Source organism: Tinamus guttatus, unplaced genomic scaffold (assembly GCF_059628265.1).
Source record: "Tinamus guttatus ecotype Peru unplaced genomic scaffold, ASM5962826v1 Tinamus_guttatus_pri_ptg000038l, whole genome shotgun sequence".
NCBI lineage: Eukaryota > Metazoa > Chordata > Aves > Tinamiformes > Tinamidae > Tinamus > Tinamus guttatus.
The window spans coordinates 911,744-938,679 of record NW_028288572.1 but is presented as its reverse complement, the minus strand read 5'-3'; the positions used below and the strand labels follow the sequence as shown (position 1 = coordinate 938,679).

General features: G+C 38.2%; 1 protein-coding gene across 1 annotated transcript in view; it reads right to left on the bottom strand.

Moving 5' to 3' along the window:
* Nucleotides 1-26,936, bottom strand: part of TRAPPC9 (trafficking protein particle complex subunit 9) — a 359,903-nt gene that overhangs the window by 233,955 nt on the left and 99,012 nt on the right. The window contains exon 18 of the mRNA XM_010225586.2: nt 6,753-6,895. Within this exon, the coding sequence (XP_010223888.2) occupies nt 6,753-6,895 (143 nt within the window). The remainder of the gene's footprint in view (nt 1-6,752; nt 6,896-26,936) is intronic.

Sequence of the window (26,936 nt, the reverse complement as noted above, 5' to 3'; positions counted from 1 at the left end):
TCCACGCCAACCAGTGCATGGGGCACCCACCGAGCTCAGACTTCTGCACCTCCTCACTGCACCAGAAACTGCCATCTCCTCTCTGTCCGGGTACCAATCTGCAGGGATGTTTTTAACTTCCCCTCCTACAGTTGGCTGAAATTTGTTAAGATTTGTTCAGGGGACAGGTAAGGACGACTAAAATGATCATATTCACTTCTTTTCCCTGTTTAATAACATTTAAAATTATCTGGGAAAAAATAATACAACAGACAGCGCAAATAAAAGGTGTGTCTTCTGAACAGAATGATACAGAGAATCATTCCATGATGATAAAAGGCCAAACTGAATGAAAACATATTTCAGTTACACTATAATGTATATTCTAGATGCCTAGACAAAGAACTACAGTTCTTGAAATAATACTCCTTTTCTCTCCATCTGTCATTCTGACTGCTAACCAAAAGGAAACAAGGTTGGGTTGAATAATTTCAGAGTCTAAGTGGAAGAGTACTTTCAACACTAAGTGTGGATAATTAAGTTAAAAATTTATACATCTCACTGTTAAAAGGTCTTTTCTGCTATTTTAAGGGCTGTCCTCATCTGACTTTTCCCAGCTATAAACCCTTTCAGTTATGCTAAATATTCCCAGCACATCTACAAATACTTGCAGATTTATGTTCTCGTGTCTTTATGTGCCAAATGGTACATATTTAACATTTTGATCTCAAAAACCAATTCCCTGAATCCATAAACTCTTTCTTGATGCTCTTCTCCAAACACACCGCAATGTTATACAATTACCAAGGTTTAAGGTTAGAAAGATGAATTGAATCTAACTTTCTATGTGCCATGAGTTCTTTGACTTCACTTACTTAAATCTATATTGAGCTCAATGGTGTATGCATGAATAAAGAATATCTTCTAGAAAGAAATCAGCCCTGAGAACATAAAAAAGGTTACTAAATCCATTGCTTGACAGCTCTTTCCAATGTTTAATCAGTCTAATTGAATAAAATGAGCCCTTTATTTGTAATTCCATTTGCCTTGTATCTGTTTCGACTTTTTAAATTTTTTTCATTAACAAAAAAGTGAATTTAACACTCAGCATTTTCTCCCACTAGCAACATCCATTCATCTTAAACAAGTCAAAACTTAGCCTTCCTCACAATAAACTAAATAGATTGATCTTGAAGTACTCAGCTGAAAAGCTTTTTCTCCATGCTTCAAAGATGCCTGTCATTTTTACTGTATCTTTCATGTTTGATTGTATTAGAGTATATACATTTTTTTTTTGTTTGAACAACCTGGAAGGGCTAAACTTGCCAATTCTGCAGAGAGCCTGCAGGTCTTCACAAAGCTGGCTCACAAGCATCTTAAAGATGACTTCCTCTGCAAGATCAACACATTCACTATGCCCTCCTGCTGTCATTAAATACTCCAGAAGAATAAAACAGCTCCAGGCATTAGATGCTTATGCAAACATAAATAGGGTTAATCACTACAAGCGCATCTGCAAGCTTCCCAACTGCACCTTCTTCACTAGAGGTCGTGCCATGTGGACAACCATTCTGAATAGTGCATTCTGCCCGCAGCAACTGATGCCATAAGAGGTTTTAAGGTGAGATAACCTAAGACATCTGCTTTTCATTAAAAAAAAAACACCACCACCAAACTGCATTAGTGATGCAAGAAAAAACTGTACTCAAAGCCACATGGCCAGGAATTCAATGAATTTAGGAGACCTGCAACAGGTCCATCCCCTTTCCTTTGACTCAATTAAAGAACAGATTTTGAGGGTCTGCTCTTGCCAGACAACATCTACAGCTGATGTCTCATCAGCTGCGCAGTGGTTTTAAGACAAGGAGAAAACTCCATTGCTTCAAAAACATTCAAAAATTTACCATGTTCCATCTTTCTGAATTTATACCGCTAAGAAATGCTTAATTAACCAGATTTTAAGCTTTACCCCAAAGGAAGGCAGCGTGCCTGATATGCTCTGGGTTGACTTCCTCTACAAATTCAGACCAACCTGTCACCCTTACGACAATGAAAACGGAGGGATTTCCAGACTTTTGTAGATTACCTGCATCTAAAACATGTTTGGACATAGGACACAATGGCAAGGAATGCCAAATAAAAGGTCTCTTTACTGTATTTAGATCACATCTTATCTGAATTCTTACTGAAAAAAAAAAAGAAAGAGTAAAGCGTGCTGGCATCTTTTCATATTCTGTGCATGAGCAGTTAAGGAACAACATTCACTGTCTGCCAAAATAGGCAGAAAATGTTTTGAAAGGGCCAACAGCTGTATTAAACTTAGTTCAAGACAATCTAGAGCTAGAACAGACTCTTTTTGAGCTAACAGCATGCCTGAAGGGATAAGTCACATCAAACTGGCAACACGACACTCCCTCTAACTTGTCCCATTAGCATTATAGCTCTATTGACCTCTTGAAAGAAATTTTCTGGCAAGCAAACTCTTCTGGGGCCTGACGACACGGCGGTAGTTTTAGGGTTAAGACCTGGTGAGGAGGGAATGCACAAGGTGTGCCCAACTACAGAAGACAGTGGAATGAGTGTTATTCTGCTGATTTGTGGGCATTTTATTGTACCCTTTTTTGCATAAAGGGTCAAAAAAACATATCAGGGAAGCCCTTCAAGCCTGCAGTAAGTGGTGGGACAGGCTGGGAGAACAGCGACACATGCTTCAAACCCTAATCTTTAGCTTATGCATCACAGGCCAGTGATCACCAGCAAACATGAAAAAGAAAAATCAAGCACTACAGGTGACACGGTCAGGGCAAACAACCCCCAGCACTGGGCTGGCATGCCAGCCTTTTTTGGATGCTGGACGATCAGGAAGCAGAGGTTGAGATACCCAGGGAAAACCCTTGGAGCATGGAACGACATTTTGGTGTTGGGATAACACCTTTTCGGACAGGAGGAGGGCTGATTTTTGAAACAGAATTAGGCAAGAGGTTAGATAACACGATGTGTTAAGGACTGCATCAAGCTAACCACAGACATTCATACAAATACACCTAATTCTTACGATTAATTAAATCTTAAGACGTAGGGAACATATAGTTAATGAAACTGCTCTAACTTGTGCAGTTAAGCACAAACCTGGGGATGAGCAGGGCGTATAATTATGGCTACACACTGATATCTCAGTGATAGCTCCCATGTATATCTGCTCATCAACTAAAAGCAAAAAAAAATATCAATTACAGTTTTTTACATAAACCAGAATCTGTATGTTACTACTGCAAAAAAACACATTTTTCTTTATTTTTCAGTAAAGTCTTAAGAGATAAATCAACGTTATTTTTTTTAACAATTTACTTTGATTTTAAAGTCCCGCACCTATTAAGCTACTGTTTCTTGCTTCATTGAGGTAAAATGTAAAGCAACACCACAAACAAAATAACTTAGAAGAAAGGAAAAAAATGAATTGAGAAAATGAAAGTAATGACAACTTGAATTGACAGCTGAAAAGCTAAGATATAAAGCACAGTTTCCCGTAATCACTAAACAAAAACAATTTAGAATTAAAACTAAAATAGAATTTAAGCAATGAAATCTCAGCTGGAAATCAAAAGAAAATCAAATTCAAGATTTTAAAAGAGCAACACTGACAACACAAGATTTGTCTTGTACTTGCTGCAACTTGGTCTTGGAAATCACCAGGGATGATGAAAAGTCAAGAAAGAAGCTTTGCTTCACCCAATGATAAGCAGTTACCCTTTGCTGTTTGGAAGATGACATATTTCTACAATTTTCACTTTCAAACAGCCCAGGATGGTCCACGACTGCTCTTGCTGAGGGAAAATCAATACTAGGAAGCGAAAAAGTAAAGCAACAGCGTCCTGATCATTAAGGCCATTAATATTGAACAAACTGTGGGAGATAGTGGGGATATAAAAGTCAAACGTATCCATGGCTGAGCAGATAACGTATTTCTACGCAACAAAAGCAACAAAAAGATTTTAATAGCCTTTCCACAGGCCTGGTAAATAGCACATTTCTGAAAGACATTTAAACTACACTTTTTCCCTCGATTCGGTAAGGCTTTCAAACAAAGTGATTCAGTCGCATATTTAACTTCATCTCCACCCAGCGAATCACTTAGTATGAAGTTACTGCATTAAAGGCTAACGTGTATGATGAACAGGAGAAGAATGAACGGAATGTATGCCAGGTGAATGCAAGCATTTTGCTCAACTTGGGCAACTACAGCTAGAGCCTGCTGCTGTAAGACCTGTGAAAGCGTACAGGGTTGAATGATGTGGAAACTTTACTGCTGAATTAAGACCTCCATATATTTTATAGATTTTATGATCAAATATTTTCCAGGCACAGCACCTTCCTGGCAACAGACTGGCAACACAGGGCTAGGGTAACCTTTTCCTGCAGAAAGCAGCTTTGTGGAAACCTAGCGCAAAAAAGCAAACGTTTCGACAGTTCACTGTCAGATAAAATTATTGTGTTGTACTTGAAGCTTTTGGGAAGGTTTGCAGCTGCAAATCCAGGCCACTCAACAAGTATAAGAAGGTAATTTGAATGAACATTTAAATACTTACCGTTAAAAGCATAATTAAAATAAACAGTATGAGGGATGTTTCTGACGTTTTGAATAGAAAAGGACTTTGCAAGGAAATAATAAACACAAAAGGAGTATTTTAACATGTGTAATAAATCAATTTGAAAACTGCAAATTTGGGATGCATTTCCACGCTGATACAGAAAGGTCACTTAGCTTTGATGACCTTATATATGTGTAACGAAGAGCCACTGCAGTGCCCAAGCTCTGCCTGTCATTAATGTGCTATTGAAAATTTGCAAATAGTCCAGATATTAACTTCAGCCTTCAGAGGTGGCATTAGAATTACTTTTCTAGAACAGTTCCTAGATAAATAAAATTACTCCTACTATGCCACACTTATAAGCAGCAAAATATTTCACAAAGCTGCTTTCCAATAAAACCATGTAGTTTATGGACTCTTGTACAAAGGCTGGACAGAATATAGCTACTCATTAAAAAATAATCCATTTGAGAATCTCATTTGTCTAATTTTTAAATTTCTATCTTTATATTAGTTATTGCAGATCTTCATTACCCTTGCTGAACCTAGAGCTCCTGTGCTCACACAAAGGTCATTATTTACTGTACGGTTACCTGCAGCAAAAAACAGATTCCTATCTGCCTTGTGCTGATATTTACATTAATAAAGACCTACCCCCCTCTACAGGCTTATCTTTGACTTCAAACAGTACAATAATTTCAAACCATCAGTGTAAGTCACATTTTTATCACACTTCTCGCTCTAGAAACTTTCTCCAAGTCACCCACATTTTTAAGTTTCTTCAAGTTCAGGCCCCCAAGCTGACACAGATATTTTTTTCCTGAGGCTTCACTACTGCTCACAGGAACAGAAGAAAGACTTCGTGCTTTGTGAGCTAGGTTGCTCTGTATCTGTTCTTTGCTGTCTTTGCAATATGATGATATTGGTGCCTTTGAAAATGAAATTTGGTCTTGGTATCTCCAAGGCTCCTGTTCAGGTCTTGCCTGTCTTTGGATTTTTTTTCTGAAGTTTGCCATGAAAAAGGACATGAGACTGGAAGGAATCTCTTGGCTCCACTGATTTCAGCCTCTACTATTAAAGATTATATAACTGTATTGAAATAGGTTGCAATCTGAAACAGAACTCTTGTCCCCGCTACATGCACCAACACACTTTTCATTAATTCTGTTTGGGTAGCTGGAAATCAGAAGTTGGAATTCCTATTTTGTTTATTAAAATAATATACTCTTGCACTAACTTTCTTCTTCAAGAGCATTTTCTCCTTTCTGGTACTTCCAAAATATTAATAGACTGAAATAATCCCATTCTCAGTCTGCTTTCTTCCCACAAAAGCCAAACTCAATTATCCATCTCTTGAGTAAGGGCTATTCCACTGCCACCTTGCAGTCCCTTCTACTGCCAAAAATTTGACTACATCCCAAATATTTATAAACTGCAAAGTATTTCACTACTTACATGCAGATATTAAAAAAAAAGATAAAGGATGAGTAAAATCATTAACTTAGAGAATTGATCACTGCAAAAGCCACTTTGCTTTAGTTGCATATTAAAGAATGTAAAATTAATGAAAACATACAGATTAAGAACTCTGCATTTGGCTGCAAATTAAGCAATTACAGTGAAAAAAAAAATGATTCCACTCAAAGTGGTGTATTAATTTGGGAAAATCAAATTTTCATGGTGGCATTCAACCACCATCAAATCACCAAAACTAAAAATTGCTTTTTACATGGGAAACTACTTCATGACTAAAAAATCAAAATTCCTGGACAACAGAATGATTCCAGTTTGTTCCTAACTTCCAAAGAAATAATTTCCATGTGCATTCTCTGCAAGACTGTGTTGAGGCAAACACCAATGTAATGTAGAACATACCACAACTGCAAAGATGCATAGAAAAAAGTCACCAAGTTTTACAATAAACAGGCAGTAGAACAGGCAGTCTCTGAAAAATAAAGCATCATGACAAAACATTGGAGCTTCAGATATTTTCCAGGACTGCCTCCACCGTAGTCTGAGGATTAAACAGCTCAACAGGGAGAATTTTGACATAATTCTCATGAATTGACATGACTCATGGACAATTCTTCACCTACCTGTTGTGGACGATAGCAAAATTTCCTGTGAGCTTCTGAAGTTAAAGGCAATAAAGCAGAGACGTGTCGAACACAGCACAAGGCTTACCTGGTGGCTGGCAGGGTGCTGACCCGCGTAAAGAAAACGGAGGGCTCTACTTCCACATGGAGGCCTAGAGAAAGGTTCCTGTAGTATCCTTCGATGTGTCCAGGTCCACCGGAGTATTTAAAATTCAGAATGGCTTCCAGGGTCTAAAAGGAAAGAAAAAATATATATAATATTTATTTCTACACACATTTATGTATTTGTGAGCTATGTTTCATTGCTATGGGTTAAAATATCTCAATTATACAAGACCATTTGAAGTAACTTAACAACAAAGTTTCTGGAGTATGGAAAGTTCATCCTCCTAAACCATAAACCTAAATCATCTCTTACCTTAGGAAATGGGAAACATCCACACTCAAATGGGCTCCTCTCATCTAAGCAGGTGCTATTTTTCCCCTGATCCTTTCCAACACTAAGGAGTCCAGAACAAAGTTGACCAGACTTCCCTTCACATAAATCCTCCCCATGCTACAGTTAACTGATTAAAAAAGCAAAGCTCATTTTCAATTCTCAGTGTTTAGGGTTTATTAAACGATATGCTCTTTTATGCACTTTAGAAGCATGGACGAAGTCCCTACCTTCCTCATAAAACAGGCTTGTAAAGTCCTCGATGGCAGACACACAGAAGATTAAACAGAATTACAGCACCTGGTCTCTATATAAGTAAGCGTAAGCACACAAAAACTAACCCCGTAAAAATAAAGCACATGAACCCTCTCTAAGGAGGATGATTTTCCAGTATTAGTTGCAGCTCCAAAAGCCAAGGCAATGTAAGGAGACAGTTAAGGAGACAGTCTCTCCTAGGGACAGTTGTACCTGCAGGTACCATCAGCCCTCACACAGTTAAAGATATTTTCCCTTTCAATTCAAGGTATATAAGGCTGTTTATGAAGTTTGGTAACTTCTTCCCCATAAGCTCTAAGGCACAATCTATAAAGATTTTTTTTTTTTTAGCTTCCAAAAAAATTCATGTTTGACACAATTCTGTCTCCGCTTGACAGACCAGAAACACTCTTACACACAACTTCTTAAAATTACCGTAACATAGTGATTTAAAAACTACCAAATCAAGAATTCAGTGATTTGCTCCATGCGTGCGCATACATATTTTGCATATTCCCAGTTTGCTTTCAAGTCCTGGGCACTCACTCTCGCTCCTGATTTCCTTTCATTAACATTCATATAAGTCACCTTGTAGTACAACCCAAAATATCCACAGGGCTGCATTTCCATCTACTCTGTTTATATTAATTCCTAATTGGCAGCTAATGAACTCGAGCTTCTATTATGTCAGGCAAGGTAATCAATATTAAGTACCAAAATAAAGAAAAAATGCAAACCCATCTTAAACATACTTCATTCTAATTAATCAGCTGGATGATTTAATAGAAGTCAGAGACAGGTTCTACATGTGTCTGACGCTTCTAAAGTCATAAGCTAAGAAAGCATTTCAATTTTAATTAGGATTTTTTCCGTGAAAACTCTGGCTATGTATGTTCTATGTGATTGCTGTGCAATTGAGGATGATAAGAAGATTCATACCATATAAACAGAATGTAAAAATGTAGATATATACACATTCCTTACAGACATATACATATTCCTTGAAAACCCCACACACATGGTATGAATGATTGATTTTCCATCCCTATGACAGAAGAAAATCCAACACTTCTGTCAAATTACAAAGTTCCAAATTAGAACAATTTACCCACAGAGCCTCCAAAGTGGAGACTCCTTTCTAATGCCAATGCCACTAACTTAGCTCTTGCTGGATACTTAAATCAACACAAATAAGATACTGATTCTGTTAATTTTTAACAATATCCATAGAATGCATTTGACTTTGCTAACCTGCAAGCCAGCTGGACAAGGCAAGGTGTCCCTGCAAACATAACAGCAGTGCTGGAGCCATAAAAAAGGGGAAAGCAGAACAGAGCACATCTAGAATTCAATCTATCCATACACACTTACAAACGTATAAAAAATATTATGGTCCTCCCCTCTTCCTCCTCACTTCTCAGACAATTCCACTCCCATACGCAACTCTGATGGGCCATCAGTGATATTCATCAGTGATAAAAGAGCTAAAAAAACGCACTGGTTCATTGAGTCCATCTTGCAAAGGGCACTGGAGAATCTCTCTCTGGGCAAAACGGATCTCTGATTTCCTTCCTCTGGGTGCCAGAATGCTTAAATTCTTTCACTTGTAACCAAAGAGCACTTCTAGGGAATTCTGGCTGCTTGATAATATTTTGTAATTTGTTTAAATTATGCAGCAGTAACAAAGAGAAAGTGAGTTTTTTGAATTAAGCAGTCCACAAGAGCAGCAAGTAAACCTGGAAGTAGGGACAGCAGTGACAGCAAAGAGCAGAACAGCAATTCAACTTGGAGCACTCCTAAGTCACTGTCGAGCTATGCATCAGTCACTTACTCACTAATAAGCGAATTAAGAAAGATTCCCAGTTCATGATGACGATCTCTGTTCCAGTGCTAAGCAAAACACTCCTAATCACCTAAGTGTTATTCTAAGAGGTAACACCTCTTCTCTGCTTGCTAAGTTTAAAGATAATGTTGCAGTTTGCATCAATTAAAGCAGACGAGCAACAACTTTATTCTCTGTCTGTGCAGACTTGAAGCATCATGATAATCCTGATTGTTTTTTTAAAAAAATCCACCACCACCAACAAAAAAATCTCACTTTTCAATCACAGCAGCAATAAAAGCTCTCGTTACTGATACATTTCAGTACAAGGAGCCTTCCTTTCTGTAACAGGGATGGATAGTAGCTATATTGTAAATGTAGTATTATTTGGCCAGTCCTCTCCCCTTCCATCGGGGCTTTTAATTTCCAAAAATAAAGACTGACTAGCCCCATCATACAGAAGAATCATCCACGCTGCAAAAACAAAGACCTAAAAATTGGTAAGTACGTTCATTCATACTAAGCTCTCTGTAAATATTAGAAAGATCAGTGGTTCAATTTGTTTAATTGAGTTCTTCGCAGTTTTCAGCACGATTTCTTAATTATCGTCTTCCTCATGTCAGGTCCTCATTTCTTCATTCCGTCTTGAAGACAAATCTCCATCACTAAACACAGAAAACTTTGCTAATACGGTTGAATTTTAACCAAATGCCAAGGATTCCTCAATTCTGTCAGGAAATGGTGCCTAGTAACACATTTGGGTTCACTGTGATATTTCGTGTCACCACTAATAATTTCACCATGTACAAAATCAAATCTATTACAGCTGGAAGTTATCCTTTTAGCCCCATAAATCAAAGCATCCTCTTCCCCTTGCTGATGCCTCTGGCGCTGGAGTCCCGGGGTCCCGAGTAGGACATCGAAGCCCTTCTCCTCCTTGCCTTGGTCCATCCAGCTCCACCAGGCTGGGCAGCCATAGGGTCTGCCCCAGTCCGAGGTACCACAGGGCATAACCATGATTTTTGACCCTAGTCAGATTAGATATTAGATATTATCAGTAAGATTAGATATCACTATCTAATATCTCTACTAGGAATCTCTCTATTAGATGTCTCTATCTAATATCTCTACCTCATGTAAAATGAGGTATCATGCAAAAAAAATGATTCAAATTAGCACTTTTCTGGAGTTTTAATTTGCCGTAGACTAACAAAAGTAAAATACTTGTAATATTTGTATTACACACAAATACTTGTAATCTTTCTTTTCTAACACTGACTCTACAATCCCTGATCTTATGTAGTAACCTAACAAAGGATAAAGCCTATATAAAATTCAGGCTTAACAATAGGGTTGAGGGAAGTAACAGGTGCCTATGGGCATAGAGCTGAATATCCTTTGGTCTGTCCTGTCCGTAGGGGTAAAAAAAAGCAGAAAGAAAGAAAGAAAGGCAGGAGTACACTCATAAATCTCATGGCCATGACAAAGCCTCTCACTGCAAGACAGTGGCCACAGAGGTGTCATCTCATCTTCCAAGTTTCCTCTCTGGAAGAACTCAATATAATCCCTCCTGCCCTGAGATGTTCCTTTTCTTGAAACGCTGGTATCGGGAGGAAATTTGGAGGATCAGAGGGGTGTGTGCTTTGTGATTACCCCTTACACCACAAAAGATTTCTTTTGAGCCCAAAGTTACTCCAAATGTTGGTTCCCCTTTGTGTCTTCAGGGATCAATGACAGCATCTGGCATAACTCTGAGGCTGCCTGAGAAAGATGCAGGGAAAGAACCGAAGAGCAGAAGTGCAATACATGAACAACCACACACACAATTTTTCCATCTGTAGAAAACATCGTATCATGGTCCATAAAAATTAACTACTATCACAAATTGCATTTTGCAAAGGAATTCCTCGCAGGAATGAGGACATGATGACATTATACAACTTTGCAGGCAGAGATCTACTCATTGTTCTGTCTCTCACTGAAGGATATTAGTCTATTCATTTACAGCTACGCTGCCTGCTTTTCTGAAATACAAAATATGCTTTAGGTTTTCTGTATTTTTTAAGAGATACAAAATTGTTCACATTCCTTTCATATTCTCCGTTATGGCTCTAGGGAAAAAAAAAAAAAAAAAAAAAGGAAAGAAAAAAAATCTGCATTTTTATGAGAAATCAAACAGTCAAGATGATAGGACAGAAAGTACTTGTCCATTTTTCTGAAAGTAAATCATAAAGCTAATCCAAATCCACAGAGTCCTTGCATCACAGTAGAATTACTAATTTTCCCCCAAATAGGAAACCCTGTTCCAGTAGATGCTGCTCCTTAAAGTACCAAAAAGCACAGAAATTAATAGCAGTATCCCTGACATTATAAATGTAATACAGCATTATAAAATGGATAAGCACATGCAGTCATCCTAGAGGACTGAACTGCAGGAAGAATCCTCTGCAGGAAGAATTCCCTTTTTCTCTACGCCTACTATTAAACATATGCATGGTAATTATAAAAAATATGATAAAATTCTTAATGCCTGATTGTCAAGAAAATAAATGTTGTGCTGCTGCAGTAAACTGAATCCTTTTAATCTATAAATACAAACTAAACCCAAATTGCTATTGCTGTTGCACTAGGCTAAAACAAGATTAAGTCTAAATTTTAGCACATGCCACCCAGGTGAATTTACACTCCTAATGTATGAAGCAAGTTGGGAAATAGATGTTTGCTGTACTCAGGTTCTAGTGATTTATTGAAGCACAGCTACTACACACAGCCTCCAAATTTTAGCAGCAGGACTTGCAGGGCACCGATGTTTCTCTGGCTCACGCATCTGCATTTCTGTCTAGTTAGGGCACTGAACTGTGCAACCGCAGCATCCCTTGGTAAAAATAGCAATGAAGAGTAGCTGAAGCTAAAAATAGCTTGTGTGGGCATATGCTGTGAATTAAATAGTTCACTTTCCTCTCCACGAGCCTAAATCAGTGAGCTTCAGCAAGGAATCCCTAGTGAATACACACAGGAGCTCAGTAAATCCCCCTTAAGCTTACAAGGCATATTCTGAATGTGAGCTGGCTAAAAATAGCCGTGTTTATAATGAGATTGGAGACGTGAGCAGAATAAAATTAAGTTTGCAGGCAGGCAGGCTACAGTCACTGAACATTCACTCGGAGGGTGAATAAAAGGTCACTCTCACAAACAGATAGATTGACACATCAAATGCAACCACCTTGTAATGAATACTGTTCATTTCACATTCAGCTATGTGCTTTCTAATTAGCTCCTGAAGCTTCTTCGAGTGTGGCCACGGGAAAGTGTGGGTCCATCGACACAAACCTGCAGGGCCTTTTAGAAAAGGGTGTGCTCAGAAATTACACATCCTTGTTTCCTAGTCTGTGCACATGGGCTTGAAGGGAATGGTGGGGCCAGTCATTGCACAAGCGCTTCAATAACTTCTCCATTTCCCAAATCCTTGCCCTGGTTCTGATGTTGCAAGGTGAAAAGGAGAGTAAAGGATAGCTCTCCTAAAGAATTCTTGCACATATAAAGAAAACTTCCACATATTGTCCAATATACTTGACTAAATATATATGTTGAACGATAATCCTGGTTGCTGAGTCTGTTGCAAGCTCAAGGTTTGAGTAGCTACTCAAGTGCCAGTGCTCTTGCTTTCCTTCCGCAGGGAAAGAGGATCCACGTGTGGATAAGAAGCAACGTTGATAAGAAGCAACAGATGCACAGCAGTACTGCAGGAGCCTGGTTGAGATGTTGGCCTTTGCATGGAGGATGTTTCCCCTTCCAAGTCTTCTGCTTGGATCCTCCCATCCAACAAGGTGATGGATACACCACCACCAAGCCAGAATGCACTTGTAGCAATAACCCGAAACGTCTGGTAACACCATCAAACTCTTCTTCACCACCACTACTTTACAATGCATGTGTTGATCAGTGTTGAGCTCCATGTAAAGTCTGGACACCATATTTCTATCACAGGATTAAAGGTTGATTTCTTTACCTGCTACCCCTGATAAACCTTGTTACAAGGCTCATCACCCAAATGCCCAGATCGTTCCTGAGTGGCACAGGCACAGCACCGAGCCCTGCAGAATTACACTGGACACCACCTTTTAGTGAGCAAATGGAGCATTTATCCTACCTTTAATCAATTCCTGACTCATGGCAGGACCTTCGCTTTTATCTCATAGCATATTTGTTCTTTTCAGAGCCTTTTGTGAGAGTCTGCTTGAAAGTGTTTCAAGAATCAAAGCAAGCCGTATCAACAAATTTTCCTTTGTTCACCTCCTCGGCACACGCATCAAAGAGTCCTGATAGATTTCCTAGCTATGACTGTCCTCCACAAAAAAAAAAAAAAAAAAAAAGCAGCGATATTTCAATATCTGTTGTTACATTTCTATTTTTACTATGTATGGCGGTAAGAGCAAAGTAAATATATCAGCTGTTCTGCTTCCCCAGTGACAGACAATATGAAACTTGCCTTTTCAAAATTTACAAACTTTTAGAATATCAAAGTATTAGAAGCTAATCCCAGTGGAAGAAGGAAAACAGTCACATGCCCTTGGGCATATAGCCAAATAGAGGTCCAGGATTTAGCAAAAGCAAGCAAAACTCAGAATTTACAATACATAAACTCAACACATACAAGGGCACACAATGCACAAAAGGTCTCCCGAAGACCTCAACTCTAGAAATTAAACATGTACTACTGTTTAGCTAGAAATCAGGCTGCAAGAAGTTGCAAAATATCAAGTATTTCCACTCTAATGCAACAATTTCCATTCTAATGCATCTTCTTTCTTTCAATGGGCATGCCACCCTAAAGTTAATATGCCAAGCAACCAAGCATTCACTCCTACTATTAAAACATACAGGATTTAATAAATGCAGTGAATGTGATTTCCTCCCATATTTTTTCTTGATATAAGGAATATGGCCTTGACTCTTCAGCAAACACAATAAGATAATTGCAGATACAAATCAGAAGGACAGACAACACTAAAATTCATTTCCTCCCTTCACTGATCCCATTTTGCTATAATTCAGGCAAGTAAACATGCTCCGTGAAATGAGATCCAGCTCCGTCGCCTGCTGCTGGTCCCAACTGCACCAGACAGTCCTACAGGCTGGGAATAAACTTTAAAGGCTCCGAGCATTGCAAGAGCAAAAACATTTTGGGGGGTTTGCTTTTACAAAAGCGGAAAGTCTTCAAAGACACGAAAGCTATTGCAGGATGCTTTCTCAGAAATAATGATTTCTAAGGGGCTGGTCAGCGATGAGCTGGACTCTCTATGTCAGACCAGGATGTAGGATGGGCTCAGCATTGATTTCCGAGCACAATCTCATAGTTTGGGTGACACTTGGAACATCACTGCTTCCACACTGCAATGTGACTACTCACACACCTGTACTCTTCACACAGGCCACAGTCTAAAAAGAACAGAATATCCCTTAAAAACAATATCCAAAATAGAGGCTTATTATATGTTCCTATTGTTTTCCTCCATCCACCATAAGAGATTATAGAAAGTTAGCTAGAAGTGATTACAATTAGGTCCAATCACTCACCATTAATGAGAAAATTAATAAGCCAACACAGAGAACTTCTCCAGGAGGAAACTTGACAAATCTAACTCCAGCATCTAAGCTGAAATCATCTTTTGCCAAAATATTTGAAGGGCTCTCCATTTTCTAAAAGGAGCAGGCAGAGAAAATCTGCTTTCCATGTGAAGAGGAGAAAGTCAGCATCCCTCCCTCCCTTCCTTCCACATTCCCCACCTCCCAGCAGTTACCTATATTATAAAATTATAATAAAAATCTTTTGGTCATTGGATCACTTGTTTTCCTAATGATCCCAACTGCTGAACTGACCTAATCTGTTAAGAATTTAAGAATTTTTTTACCTGCAATATTTACCCTTTTTTTTTTTTTTGGGGGGGGGGGGCGTGTTGGAGGGAAATAACCAGTGTCTGATCTTTAAAGCACTATTTTAATTCCGGTTTGGATGCTACTTGAATTCCAGTGTAAGCGGTTAGCACGCATTTAAAGGGATTACCAACGCCTATTTAAAAAACACACTGAGTCAGCTCACTCCGCGAACTTATAAATATTCAGCAGGAATCTCCCAGTGACTCATAAATTCAGAGCTTTAAAACATGAATTTCCCACCTGTTAGTCATACTCAACTGATTCAGAAGCCACAACCTTTGCACTCCTGCAAATCCCACTTGGTCATCCATAAAAGTCTACAGAGATACCAGCACTATGGGGGAAAAACAACCAAAAAGCAGCTAAGAGGGAAAGGAAGACTTATCCTGAATAGCTTATGTAGAAAAACTATTTCATATAATAATACACATGCCTGTTTTCTCTTATTCTGTTGCTGGCACTACTGGAAAGAATTGGCCCCACCCTCTTGACACCCTCCCTTCAGAAGTGAATATGATATAACCATGTTCTATTATGCTTAACTTTTTAATAAACACAGTTAAAGGACTGTAACCTTTAAAAGTCAAGGGTTGTTTACTATTAAATCTGTATTCACTCTTTAATAGAAGTAAATAGTAGTAAAAACTCAGTTTCAAAGTCAGGCAACAATGAAGTATAAATAGTCATCAACATTTCTTGCAGCTAGATGACAAGTGTCATAATCCCTTTTGAAGGAAAAATAGTAAAAATATGAAGAATCAAGTTGTTCTTGTCCATCTCTATCATTTTAATTTTATCACACCAAACGGTAAACAATCTGTTTGGCAATCTATTTTTACCAGGTAACACGAGGGTAACTTTTTCCTATTGAAATAAAAGACACGGGATAAGTCATTTTAAATATACAAGGCACACAGTTTAATAAAGTGAAGACTACTGCTGAGGACTTCACTTGAGGGTTGATTTTTAATTGTTTGCCTAAAGCAACCTCTCTGCATTCAATCTATATGAGAGAAAAATGAAGGTCTATGGATTATTGATTAAGCAAGGAAATTAACTTTTCTATGGCAGATAGGAAGTCCAAATGAGAAGTTCTGAAAAACCTGTGGTATTGGCGTTATGGGTAATATTGAACTATTTGGTTCTAAAAATATACCAAGGTAAACACAAAATGTTAAAAACACAATACCTATGTTTAAAACACTATGGGCTAGAATTAACCATGAAATCATGCAGGACCTTGGGTCATCAGGAACTCTGAGATGGATTTCCTGGACTTTCACTCTCTCAAGAGCCTCTTTTTCTGCCCCTAACAAGTCTCTAATATTGGGAAGAAAGAGTTCAAAATAAGTTATTTCTGCATTTTGCTCTATTCTAATCCAACTCTTTCTAACCAACTCTATATTCATCACATCTAAGGATGAGCCAAAGGAAGAGCTCTACAGATGAGATAAGGCGAGAAGTGTTCACGTGAGATTATATAAAAGCATGGTACAGAAAAGACAGGAGCTTAGCGTGATTCTCAGTTTAATATTTGAAATCCTATAAGTAGGATATGAAGAAAGGTATGAAGAAAAGTATGAAGAAAGGTATAAAGAAAACTCAGCAAAAATGGGCTTGCTTTTGACATATATAAACTCCACCTTTCTCATTTCCAGGATTGCCACTTGTCTTGAATTTGTCACAGGAGACTCCCTGTTTTGATAGACCTGTCATGTGCCCTGTCAAACAAGCTTGCAAGATATTATAAAATTTGTACAGGGAAGTATCTTTCTATTGTGGTGTTGATGTGACAGCTTTATGAATGACATCAAGGAAAAAGGCTGTTCTAGAGAGCAAATATATGGTGAGTTCTTTATAGACACTGCTCGCCCTCTGTCTCACCACCCAGATGTTTCAAGGCTCTGCTCTTCCCTTCTCCTCCTTTACACGAGCGAAATTCTTTTACTCTCTCATTTACCAGTTCAAAACAATAAAGAAAAGGCAGCAAAGCATATAACTAAAGTTTGGTTATTGTAGAGAATTATATATTAAATAAATATAAATACCATGTTTATTTTATGTATATTATATAAGTAAATATTTGGATGTGTGATCTTTTATATATATATAACATATAATAAAATACATAAATATAAATAAATAAAAACTAGTTTTGGCTTTCTCCATATAACAGAAATTGTGGCACAAACTTAAAAAAAAAAGAACATGGTAAAAGTGGCTGTATGTTTTTACCTATTTTGACAAAATCATATCATGTGCTTTCCTCCCATTTTAGAATTCATCTTTCAAATATTTATGCCAGAGCCCCTTCATGAACATAAGAAATATAAAACAAGAAAAAATAAAGTTTGTTTTGTAGTAATAGTTCTAACACAAAAACACATCTTTAAGAATTAATGAGTGCCATCATTTAACATACTGATACTTTGTACTTTAGATGTTTTGTATGAGAACAGTCACCTCCCGGCTCTCTCAATCCTATATAACCTTAAAAATTGTTAACACAGAACGTTTTTAATACTGATTTATTCTTTGTCTATCAGTAAAGTTTTTGCATCTGGTTGACATTGCTGTAAATCTCTAATCTGCCTTAATTTTGAAACCAGTATCATCAGTCTGGCCAGTCCCCACCACTGCTCGTACACAGCCTTCTGTGCAGGACTAAATCTCCAACCTTGGAAATCCAGGTGATTCATTACAACCATTGACAAAAAAAAAAAAAGAAAAAAAAGAAATCTGTGTTACTTAATGATATGGTTGGTTTATTAACTTGATTTCTGTAAAATTTTCCCTAACTCATAGCACTAAACCACCCTGTGCCACTTATGTACCAGGACTTTCGCTATTAGTCCTTCCACTCCTGCCTTGTTTAGAGTCTCACAAGCCAACCCATCTTTCTCCTGGATGGACTTTCCCATTGATATTAAAGTATTTTAAAAGATTTCTGGAATGGAAAAGCTATAAATGTGGAGTTTGACACCTGCATTTCCGCGAACTTCCTAAAAGTGACACTGGTGATCAGCCAGCAAGCGCAATGTGTCACCATGATGTTGTGCTGGCAGAAGAGTCTGCACTGACATTATGATAACTATGGGGATAGGAGATGATATGGGCTCCCTCCATAAAAATAAGTACTTTTGCAGTAAAATACAGCTAACTGGATAAAAATATTTGCTCTGTGATTAATGAGATGGATTTTATTGTCTCTCACACAAAAGCACATTATTTTGCTCACGATGACAAGCTATCTGCAGGATTTCTGTGCTTCTGAAACTCAGTCTTTTCACTATATGAATGGGACCTATTGACATAAATAGATTAAAATCCCAGATACTCTTAAACGTTTCAGACTTTTTTTTCAGTAATCTCAGTAAGTGACAGGGTTATCAGTCAAAACATGGGACATGCGAGAAAGAGAATTTATCTATGCACTGTTTCAAGTTACTGATTTACCTATAGATGTTTTTTCTTCTATTTTTATCAACCTAAGAAGTTGGCATCAACTGTTTTAATGTATAGAAATGCAGCGTACAGAAAATCTACTCATGACAAAAGCCAGCTTGACACTGCTATAGACAAACAGCACCCCATGGAGGAAAGCACCAGAATGAAAAAAAAAAAAAAAAGACTGCAAGTTGATTTTTAGCACTGTTATTTGTCAATAAACTTTAAAAAATAAAGCCTTTCGCCCATATAAAGCCACACATTCAAAATACAACCTACAAATGTCCTACCTATAATTTGTCAATTTTTTTGACAGCAAATTGCTTGTTAAATTCACCACCATATAAAGTGAAATTTTGTTCTGCTGTTGAACACATAGATCACTTGAATGATGCTGGTGGACAGTGCAATAAGCATTTTACATAGTCATATTTTCCTGGTTTGATCCCATACATGTTCAGCAGAGCTTTAAGCTGTTTTTCACTGTATCATCTAATGAAAGATTCGTTTTCTCACAGGTACTATCTGTTCAGCCTGACAGTCTATGCAATATTACTAGAAAGAGCTGATATGAAAATAACACACAACAGGGAAAAGGGAAGCCAAGGTTGAGGGAAAAAATGCCTCTTGCTTGGATTTTTTTTCTTACCCTATTTTTTTCTAATTTCTGGAATATTATAGAAAAAAGTGCAATTTTTGTTTTAATTTTTTTCCTCTACGCACCATGCAGATATGCTGGAGTTTTGTTTTGTTTTTTTACAATAGGCTTACAGAGATGGACACTGGGCAGCATACTCTTCCTTCTCCTCTAATTCTTATTAATGAACTGATGAATTTCATTACAGTCACAATTGTAAACAGCCGTTTATAGGGACCATGGGTACTTGTTAAATAATTAAAGTACGTACTTTAAGTAACCTGGAAAACAAGAAGCCCAGACACACACCATTGGGGAGAACTGCTGCCTGGGTTCAAACCCAAGCAAACAGAGGTGGTGAACTATGCCAAATGTGCCACGTACACGTGCTCACCCTTCTCAGGTCAAGGAATCAGAGATGCTATTCAGCTTCTGTACTTTTACTACAAATAAAGAGGCTTTACCCATTGCAAATACAGAAGGAGAAGTGTGAGGAGGACAGAAGTTAGAAATGTAAAGGGGGACCAAGCTACAGAAGATTTCAGGATTGCATCTGAATTCTAGGAAAAAAAAAAAAGAGAGAGAGAGAGAGAGAATATAGTTTAAAAGATATAAGAAGTCTAGAAAAAGGAAACTCTTCATCTTTCTGGAGATAGCAGTCTTTCTTTTGGATCAGGTCATGATTTTATACTCTAATACAGCACCAAGATACATTGCTGAAAGCATTATTTTTCAGAAGAGATGCAAAATTGGAGCCCTGGTCCTTCATTCTCAAAACCTGACAGTTTTCCCAAGCAAAGTGTTAACCTCCACATACCAGCTAAAGTTCATTTAGATAATTACATTCCAACTAACGACTCCATAATTTCACATGTCTGGGAGTCACCAAAAGAAGCAGCACTGCAACTTAGCTTTCAGACACAATATAAGGAATTAGAAGGTCACCGAGAGGCACATGAATTAATTTGAGGAGGTTTTTAAATGCCAACAAAACCATTTTGTATCTGGTTTAAATTACTATGACAACATTTCTGAAAATTATGTTGTAGAGTACGTAAGAGTTTTGGTAGCAGCCACAGATGCAGAATCTGGACTGTATTCATTAATCGAAAGGCGTTTTACATTAGACTGTGGTTACTTTTATAAGTTTTATTTAGCAGCAATAGCCAGTGGCACAAAAGTGATCCCGCTGCAGTTGACCTCTGCATTCTGACTGAAGAACACCCTGCTAGCTGTGTACATCTTCAGTATTAACAAAAGAGGGAGAAATAAAAATCTCTCTCCAGTATTGCTTACAACACAGGAAATACAACAAGCACGTGATTTTTTCCAGCAAGGGAAAACAAAGAGGCTAAGTAGCTTGAAAAAGTAATAAAGAATATGTTTTCATGATTAAACAGGCACATGAATGTAAAAGTGGTGACTTGAACCATCCCTGAAAACAGACTGACATCAAGGTAAGACATCAGCTAAGAACTTACTAAGCAAAACAAATAAATAATAAAAAGAGGGCAGATATGGTAGCGTGCTTCTGGTAGCAGAAAAGAGAAAGTAATATGGGGAGGACACCTGGAACACAGGAAAGTATTTACCTAGTAAATTTGTTTACCTGAGATCAGTTTCAAGGCACATCTTGCATTGCCACTAGTAAATACTAAAATATTAAGTATATTTATATTAAATATTATATTAAAATATTAAAATGACCTACCAGTCATCTGGAAAGTATGTGTAACATCTAATCCAGTACCTGAGACCAACTATATTCAGCATTCAAATACAGTCTCAAAGTTATCACAGGGTAGATTCAAAAATGTGTTGTACTCTATGAAATGGTAAGACAGTATCATGTTTATCTTTTGGAATAAAATAAAAAATAACATAATATTTTAATGGACTGGTTTTAGTGGGGAAGAGATGACTGCTCTGCTTTAGGCAGCATACCAATTCTTCATGCACCTGAAGTTTATCCTCTAGCATTTTCATTTGATAGTGTTTACACAGAAGACACATATGTCAAGGACTTGTAAAACTGCTCATTTTACCTCTGCTGGCAAACCATCACTACCAAACATGAGATCTATCTTTTCCCTTAGACAATCTACCTCTGTTTTCCCTAAATAACTCCTTTTCTTTCCTGGTTTCAATGTTCTCTAAAAGAAGCTCTTTCTGAAGCCAACATCCAATCATTTTAGAAAGCTTCAAACAGATGCAAGGATACCCTGTGCCCTGTGCTCCGGGTGTCCCTGCTGGAGCAGGGGGGGTTGGACTAGATGATCTCTAGAGGTCCCTTCCAACCTCAACCATTCTGTGATACCCTGTCTAGCTCTAATACCACCACCTGATTAAGCAGTGGTTTCACAGTTAGTAGTTTTGTGCAGGTGAAGAACACAAATCACCTATTTCACAGTGAAGCCAATACTGTGACTAAGAACACATCAGCTAGAAGCTGCCAGGAATAAACTGGCCCCTCCTACTGAACCACAGGAAAGCTGAGGTTGGCAGGGACTCCTGGACATCTTCCGGCCCAACTCCTCCACTCAAGCAGCATCACTTCAGCAGGTTGCCCAGGACCATGGCCAGTCAGGCTTTGAGTCTCTCCAAGGATGGAGACTCCATGACATCTCGTGGAAACCTGTTCCAGGGTTCAACCACCCTCGCAAGGACAAAGGGTTTTCCTGTGTTCAGTTTTATGCCCATTGCTTCTTGTCCTGCAACTGGGCACCACCAAGATGAGTCTAGCCTCATCCTCTTGCTACACCGCTATGAAGTACCTACACACCCTGACAAGATACCCCTGCATCTTCTCTTCTCCAGGCCAGACAGGCCCAGCTCTCTTGCCCTCTGCTCATATGAGAGAGGTTAAGACATCTTAATAGCCCTTTCTCTAGCCAATTTCTCTAAAAAGTATCCCCATTTTTCCTCCCAAACCTTCTAAGATTGAAACTGACTGCAGTCATTGGCTCTGCTAACCTAGGTGAGCTATTGCTTCGGTCCTTATTATGCATCGAAAACTTCACGCATTTTCCAATCCTGGATAAATAAAGCTAAATGGTAAGACAAAATCTGAAGATATGAATGAGACTTTTAAGAGCCTGAAACTTAATCACATTTTCCTTTCCCATATTAAGGAAAACAAGCACTTGTTCAAAGGGAGTAGAAAATCCTCCCAGGAGATGCCACAGTAAGATACCCTGAAGAGCTGTCACCCTGTCCCAAAAGGTGGCTGGGATAAAACAAATTCTGGCCTCAGTGGGACATTATATTGAACCTTCTTTGCACTTACTCAATTTTGAGTAGTTCAAGCAAGAGTATCTATCTGCCACATCTCGTAACTCTTCTCTCAAAATCATTAAATGGAATTCCTGTTTAGGAAAAACAGGTATTGTTAACCTGGGACAGAGACGTGACATGGTCCTCTATCACAGGTATCAAGTATTTCCTAGCTCCTTGTTAGCCTAACTAGTTACATTAAATATTTGCAGCAGGACCACAAAATTGATTGCTCTGCAATACAATTATCTCCTATTATAAGCATTTTATGTTTTTATTATATCCACTTTAAAAAAAGAATTAAAAAGCACTGTAATGCTTTATTTTCTCTGAATGCAATTCATCCTGCCAACACTCATACAAAGCACCTACGCAGGAAAGTGAAGATTTTTCAGCGCTTTCTCCAGGCCCTGAAAGCAGTTCTTCCATTAGGACAGAATACCTACCAGAATGCAAGAATACTGTGTTTGAGGTGCCTCACTTGGTACTAAAAATATGGCTTCTAAACCAGATACTCAAACTTTCAGGGCTTTGTAAACAGGTTTGTGTTCATCACCAGCTTTCTAAGGGAACAAGAGAATCAGAGTGCTGGGCTCTTGGGCCCCTATTCACTGACACAAGGCTGATTCTCCTAGCCCACAATGGCTGGGAAATTTAAAATTCAGGAAAGGAAAGTAACATCCAGAATATTATTAATGCAATAATTAAGCACAAAGAAAGACACTAGGGAAAAAAAAGTCTAATTACTTCACTTAGCTATATCATGTTCTCATGCTGCTGGGCTATAAAAATAAGCTGTCTTCAAAGCAAGGGTTAGGTTAGCTTTTCTCCAGCCGGTTCTGCTGTTTCTTTGGCATTTCACGTCCACAAAAATGTGCAATTTTGGGGTAAGCCAAGCCCCAAACCTATTTCTGCTTCCTGAATTGCCACGTGCAACGTGACACTGAAGTGAAAGCCTGGGACAGCTCCAAGGCAGCAGAAGGAAACCCCTAGGGCAGGTAGCAGAGGCTAAGCTGATGCAGGTGATATCCAAGAGATTATAAAGATATTCAAGAGAGTATAAACCACACGCATCATATTCAGGAAAGCAAGAAGACTCAGTGAATTGGTCAGAATAGTTTTAAGTATTTACACCTGCCCGCCGTTCTCTGGAGAGACCCTGCAGCAAAGTCAATGCGCAGTCTGAAATACAGAGAGATGTAAAATAATATGGAGACAATAACAGGATCTGTAAAATAGTTTTATTTTTAATGCTTTTGTTAAGCAGCCTCATAGTCAATGAACTTTTTTTCCAAAAACTGTAGTGACTGTAATATAGTTTTATGTCAGCATAACTTCTAATTAGCCCGTGCTCAAAAAGCAAAAAAGAATGCTGCATAATCTGTCAAAGGGACAACAAAACTCAAAGAAAAACAAGGAAAAAGGCATTAAAGAACAGTCACAGAAAGAAATAGTTGCTTCAGAAGATACAGCACATTCACATAAAAGAAAACGATAGCTGTATAAAATAGAGAGATAAAACAAAGAACTAAGAGCAAAGAGAAAAAAAGGAATTAAAGAATTAAGAGGCAATTCCTGTGAGACAGCACAGTCAGGTAGCCAAAGCAAATAGGCTTTGAGAGGCACAAAATTCCAAGGAAAACACAACTCCACTTAGGTGCGCATCTAAGCAGGAAAGAAGATGGGAGTATGCATTGCTTATAAGTAAATATATATGTTCTGGTATAGAAAAGGCTCCATCTTTGAGTACTTTAAGGTACATATAAGAATTCTAGGCTGTGAACGTGCACTTAGACATTTCCTATTCACAGACTGCTGAATTCGAAATTTTAATCATTTCTGTATTATCGGGAGAATCTTTAGTGAGTTTCCATTTGTTACAGGTGCAATTAATTTAACAACTTCTCTCTTTTTTATGCTTGCAAGGATGTGCCTGATCCTATCAGCAAGCGGACAGGAAAATCTAAGCAGTAACATTAATCGTGAGCACAATATTACAGCTCAGCCTACTAGAGCTAGCAGATTGTCTCACGCATCACAAGCTATTATCATTTTACACCTGAAAAATCAAATCAAGCCCACTTTAGTATTCCTGTGCACATAATGCAAACACATAGCTACATTGAGGGAAAAAATCTATTTTTACTAGGTTACCTTGTGTAATAAAATACAAGAATATCAGGCACCGGTTAGTCAGAGAGCAGCTCAAGTTTGGGGCAGTAGCTTCAGACAGGCCTAAAGATTTTGTGGGATACCACAAGCCTTCATGTAATCCCAGGCTAAGATGAAGAGTGTTTAACAAGCAAATAATATGATGCATAAGGTAGGATTATCAACGTACACCAATACATAGCTTAGCCTCAAAACTCTGCAAAAACAAAAATTCTCTCATCAGTGATCCATGGAAGTTTGCCATCACTAAAGTGTATTATTTAGATTCTTTACTCCTACTGCAAAAATCTCCAGAAGACAAAGCCATCATAAAAAACATAAGATTTTCCCTCACGTGTTCCTGTCAAAGACATCAAGAGGTTCAGGCTTAAGAATGTATCATCCTCTTTTCTGTGCTCAATGAAAAAGGAAATGTATATATGTGTGTGTGTGTATATATATATATACATTTGTATATATGTATATACATAGTTTATAAAACCTCTACAACATTCCGACATTCTAAGGCATGATTTCCTTAAAAAGGCACCTTTTGATTCTGAATATATTGGTCTATTGAGAAAACAAATACATAAAGTTTTCTAAAATATTTATAACTTTAAGAGTAATTATGAAAGAAGGCTTTCATTTGCAGTAAATCATTTAATATATTCCATCAAACATGACAGCTTAATAAGATAACTGCTGAGGCAAACGGAACAACCAGCAGCACATATATGACTTATTTTAAAATTAAAAAATTCAGTCTTCTTCAAGTTAAAATGCTTCTGTCAATATGCCAGTTTTTACCAAAAATGATCAAACCAGGACTAAATCTTTCTCAAGTAGAAAAAAATGGTTGCATTTATACTATGTGCAAATAAAACACTATATTTACACATTTTTGCTGTATATAAAGCGACCAACTTGGCCTTGCTCAAAGTACTGCTCATTGAAAACAAGTATATAGGCAAGCAGTATCCTCATGTTGGCCAACTTCAGACAAGCACATTTTTTTTTCAGTTTAACGTATTTTTCCAATTCTTTTACTGAAGTGTAACCTTCTGACGTAAAATACTTCAGTCAAGAGAAGTCTTCAGAAAACAAATGCATGCCCTTTTGAAAGCATTTAAAAAAGAAAAATCACAGCTTTGTAGCACCCAAAAAACAGGCGCTTGCCACACTCAGTATTGCAGATGGGCAAATAGTTTGCCCATGTTTTCTCCAACTGTATGTTAATAGTGACGGTGTTGAGTTTCCTTACTACGTGTTAAGGGTCTTTTTTTCCATCTGAAAAGGTTTGGTGACTATAAATGAAAGACTCCTCACTCCAGGAAATTAATTTAGCTGAATTGCAGAGGCCTTCAGCTAAAATCTGATTTCCCTTGAAATGATGTAGTATTAAATGTCTCTCCCAAAGTTAACAGATGAACAGGAGATCCAAAATCACAGAATCAAGAATGGTTGAGGTTGGAAGGGACCTCTAGAGATCATCTAGTTCAATCCCGCTGCTCAAGCAGAGACACCCAGAGCACGTGGCACAGGGTGGTATCCAGGCGGGTTTCGAAGATCTCCAGAGAAGGAGACTCCACAACCTCTCTGGGCAGCCTGTTCCAGGGCTCTGTCACCCTCACAGGAAATAAGTTCTTCCTCACATGGAGATGGAACTGCCTGGGTTTCACCTTGTACCCAGTACCCCTTGTCCTGTCACTGGCCACCACCCAGAAGAGTTTGGCCCCATCCTCCCTACATTCTCTCCTCAGGTATTTGTACATGTTGATCAGATCTCCTCTCAATCTTCTCTTCTCCAGACTAAACAGGCCCAGCTCACTTAGTCTTTCCTCACAGAACAGATGCTCCAGTCCCTTAATCATCTTTGTTGTTCTACGCCAGACTCTTTCTGGATGGAGATAGAACTTCCTGTGTTGTAATTTATACCCACTACCCCTTGTCCTGTCACTGGCCACCACCAAGATACAGGTTTGATTTAAAACTCAAGCTATTCCTCAGGCAGAGTCCTTTATCCTAAAAAAATAAGACTCAAAGCAGCTTGACAGAAAACGCTCAATAGCAGGTGCCGAATAAGGAAAAGTTTGATCCACAGGAGATAGGAATACATGGTCCCCGCATCCAGTATCGACAGGACAGCTACAGAAAAAAGAATTACCGTAGAAATCAAAGTTTTCTCACTGACAGCAGCAAAGCGTTAGAGATGATCCAACACAGACTGCTGAATTTCTCTCACCAGGTCTTCTTCTGGAGTGGCCCACACATTGCCTCTGTGCAAGAGGAACTTAGCAGCACCATAGTAGGC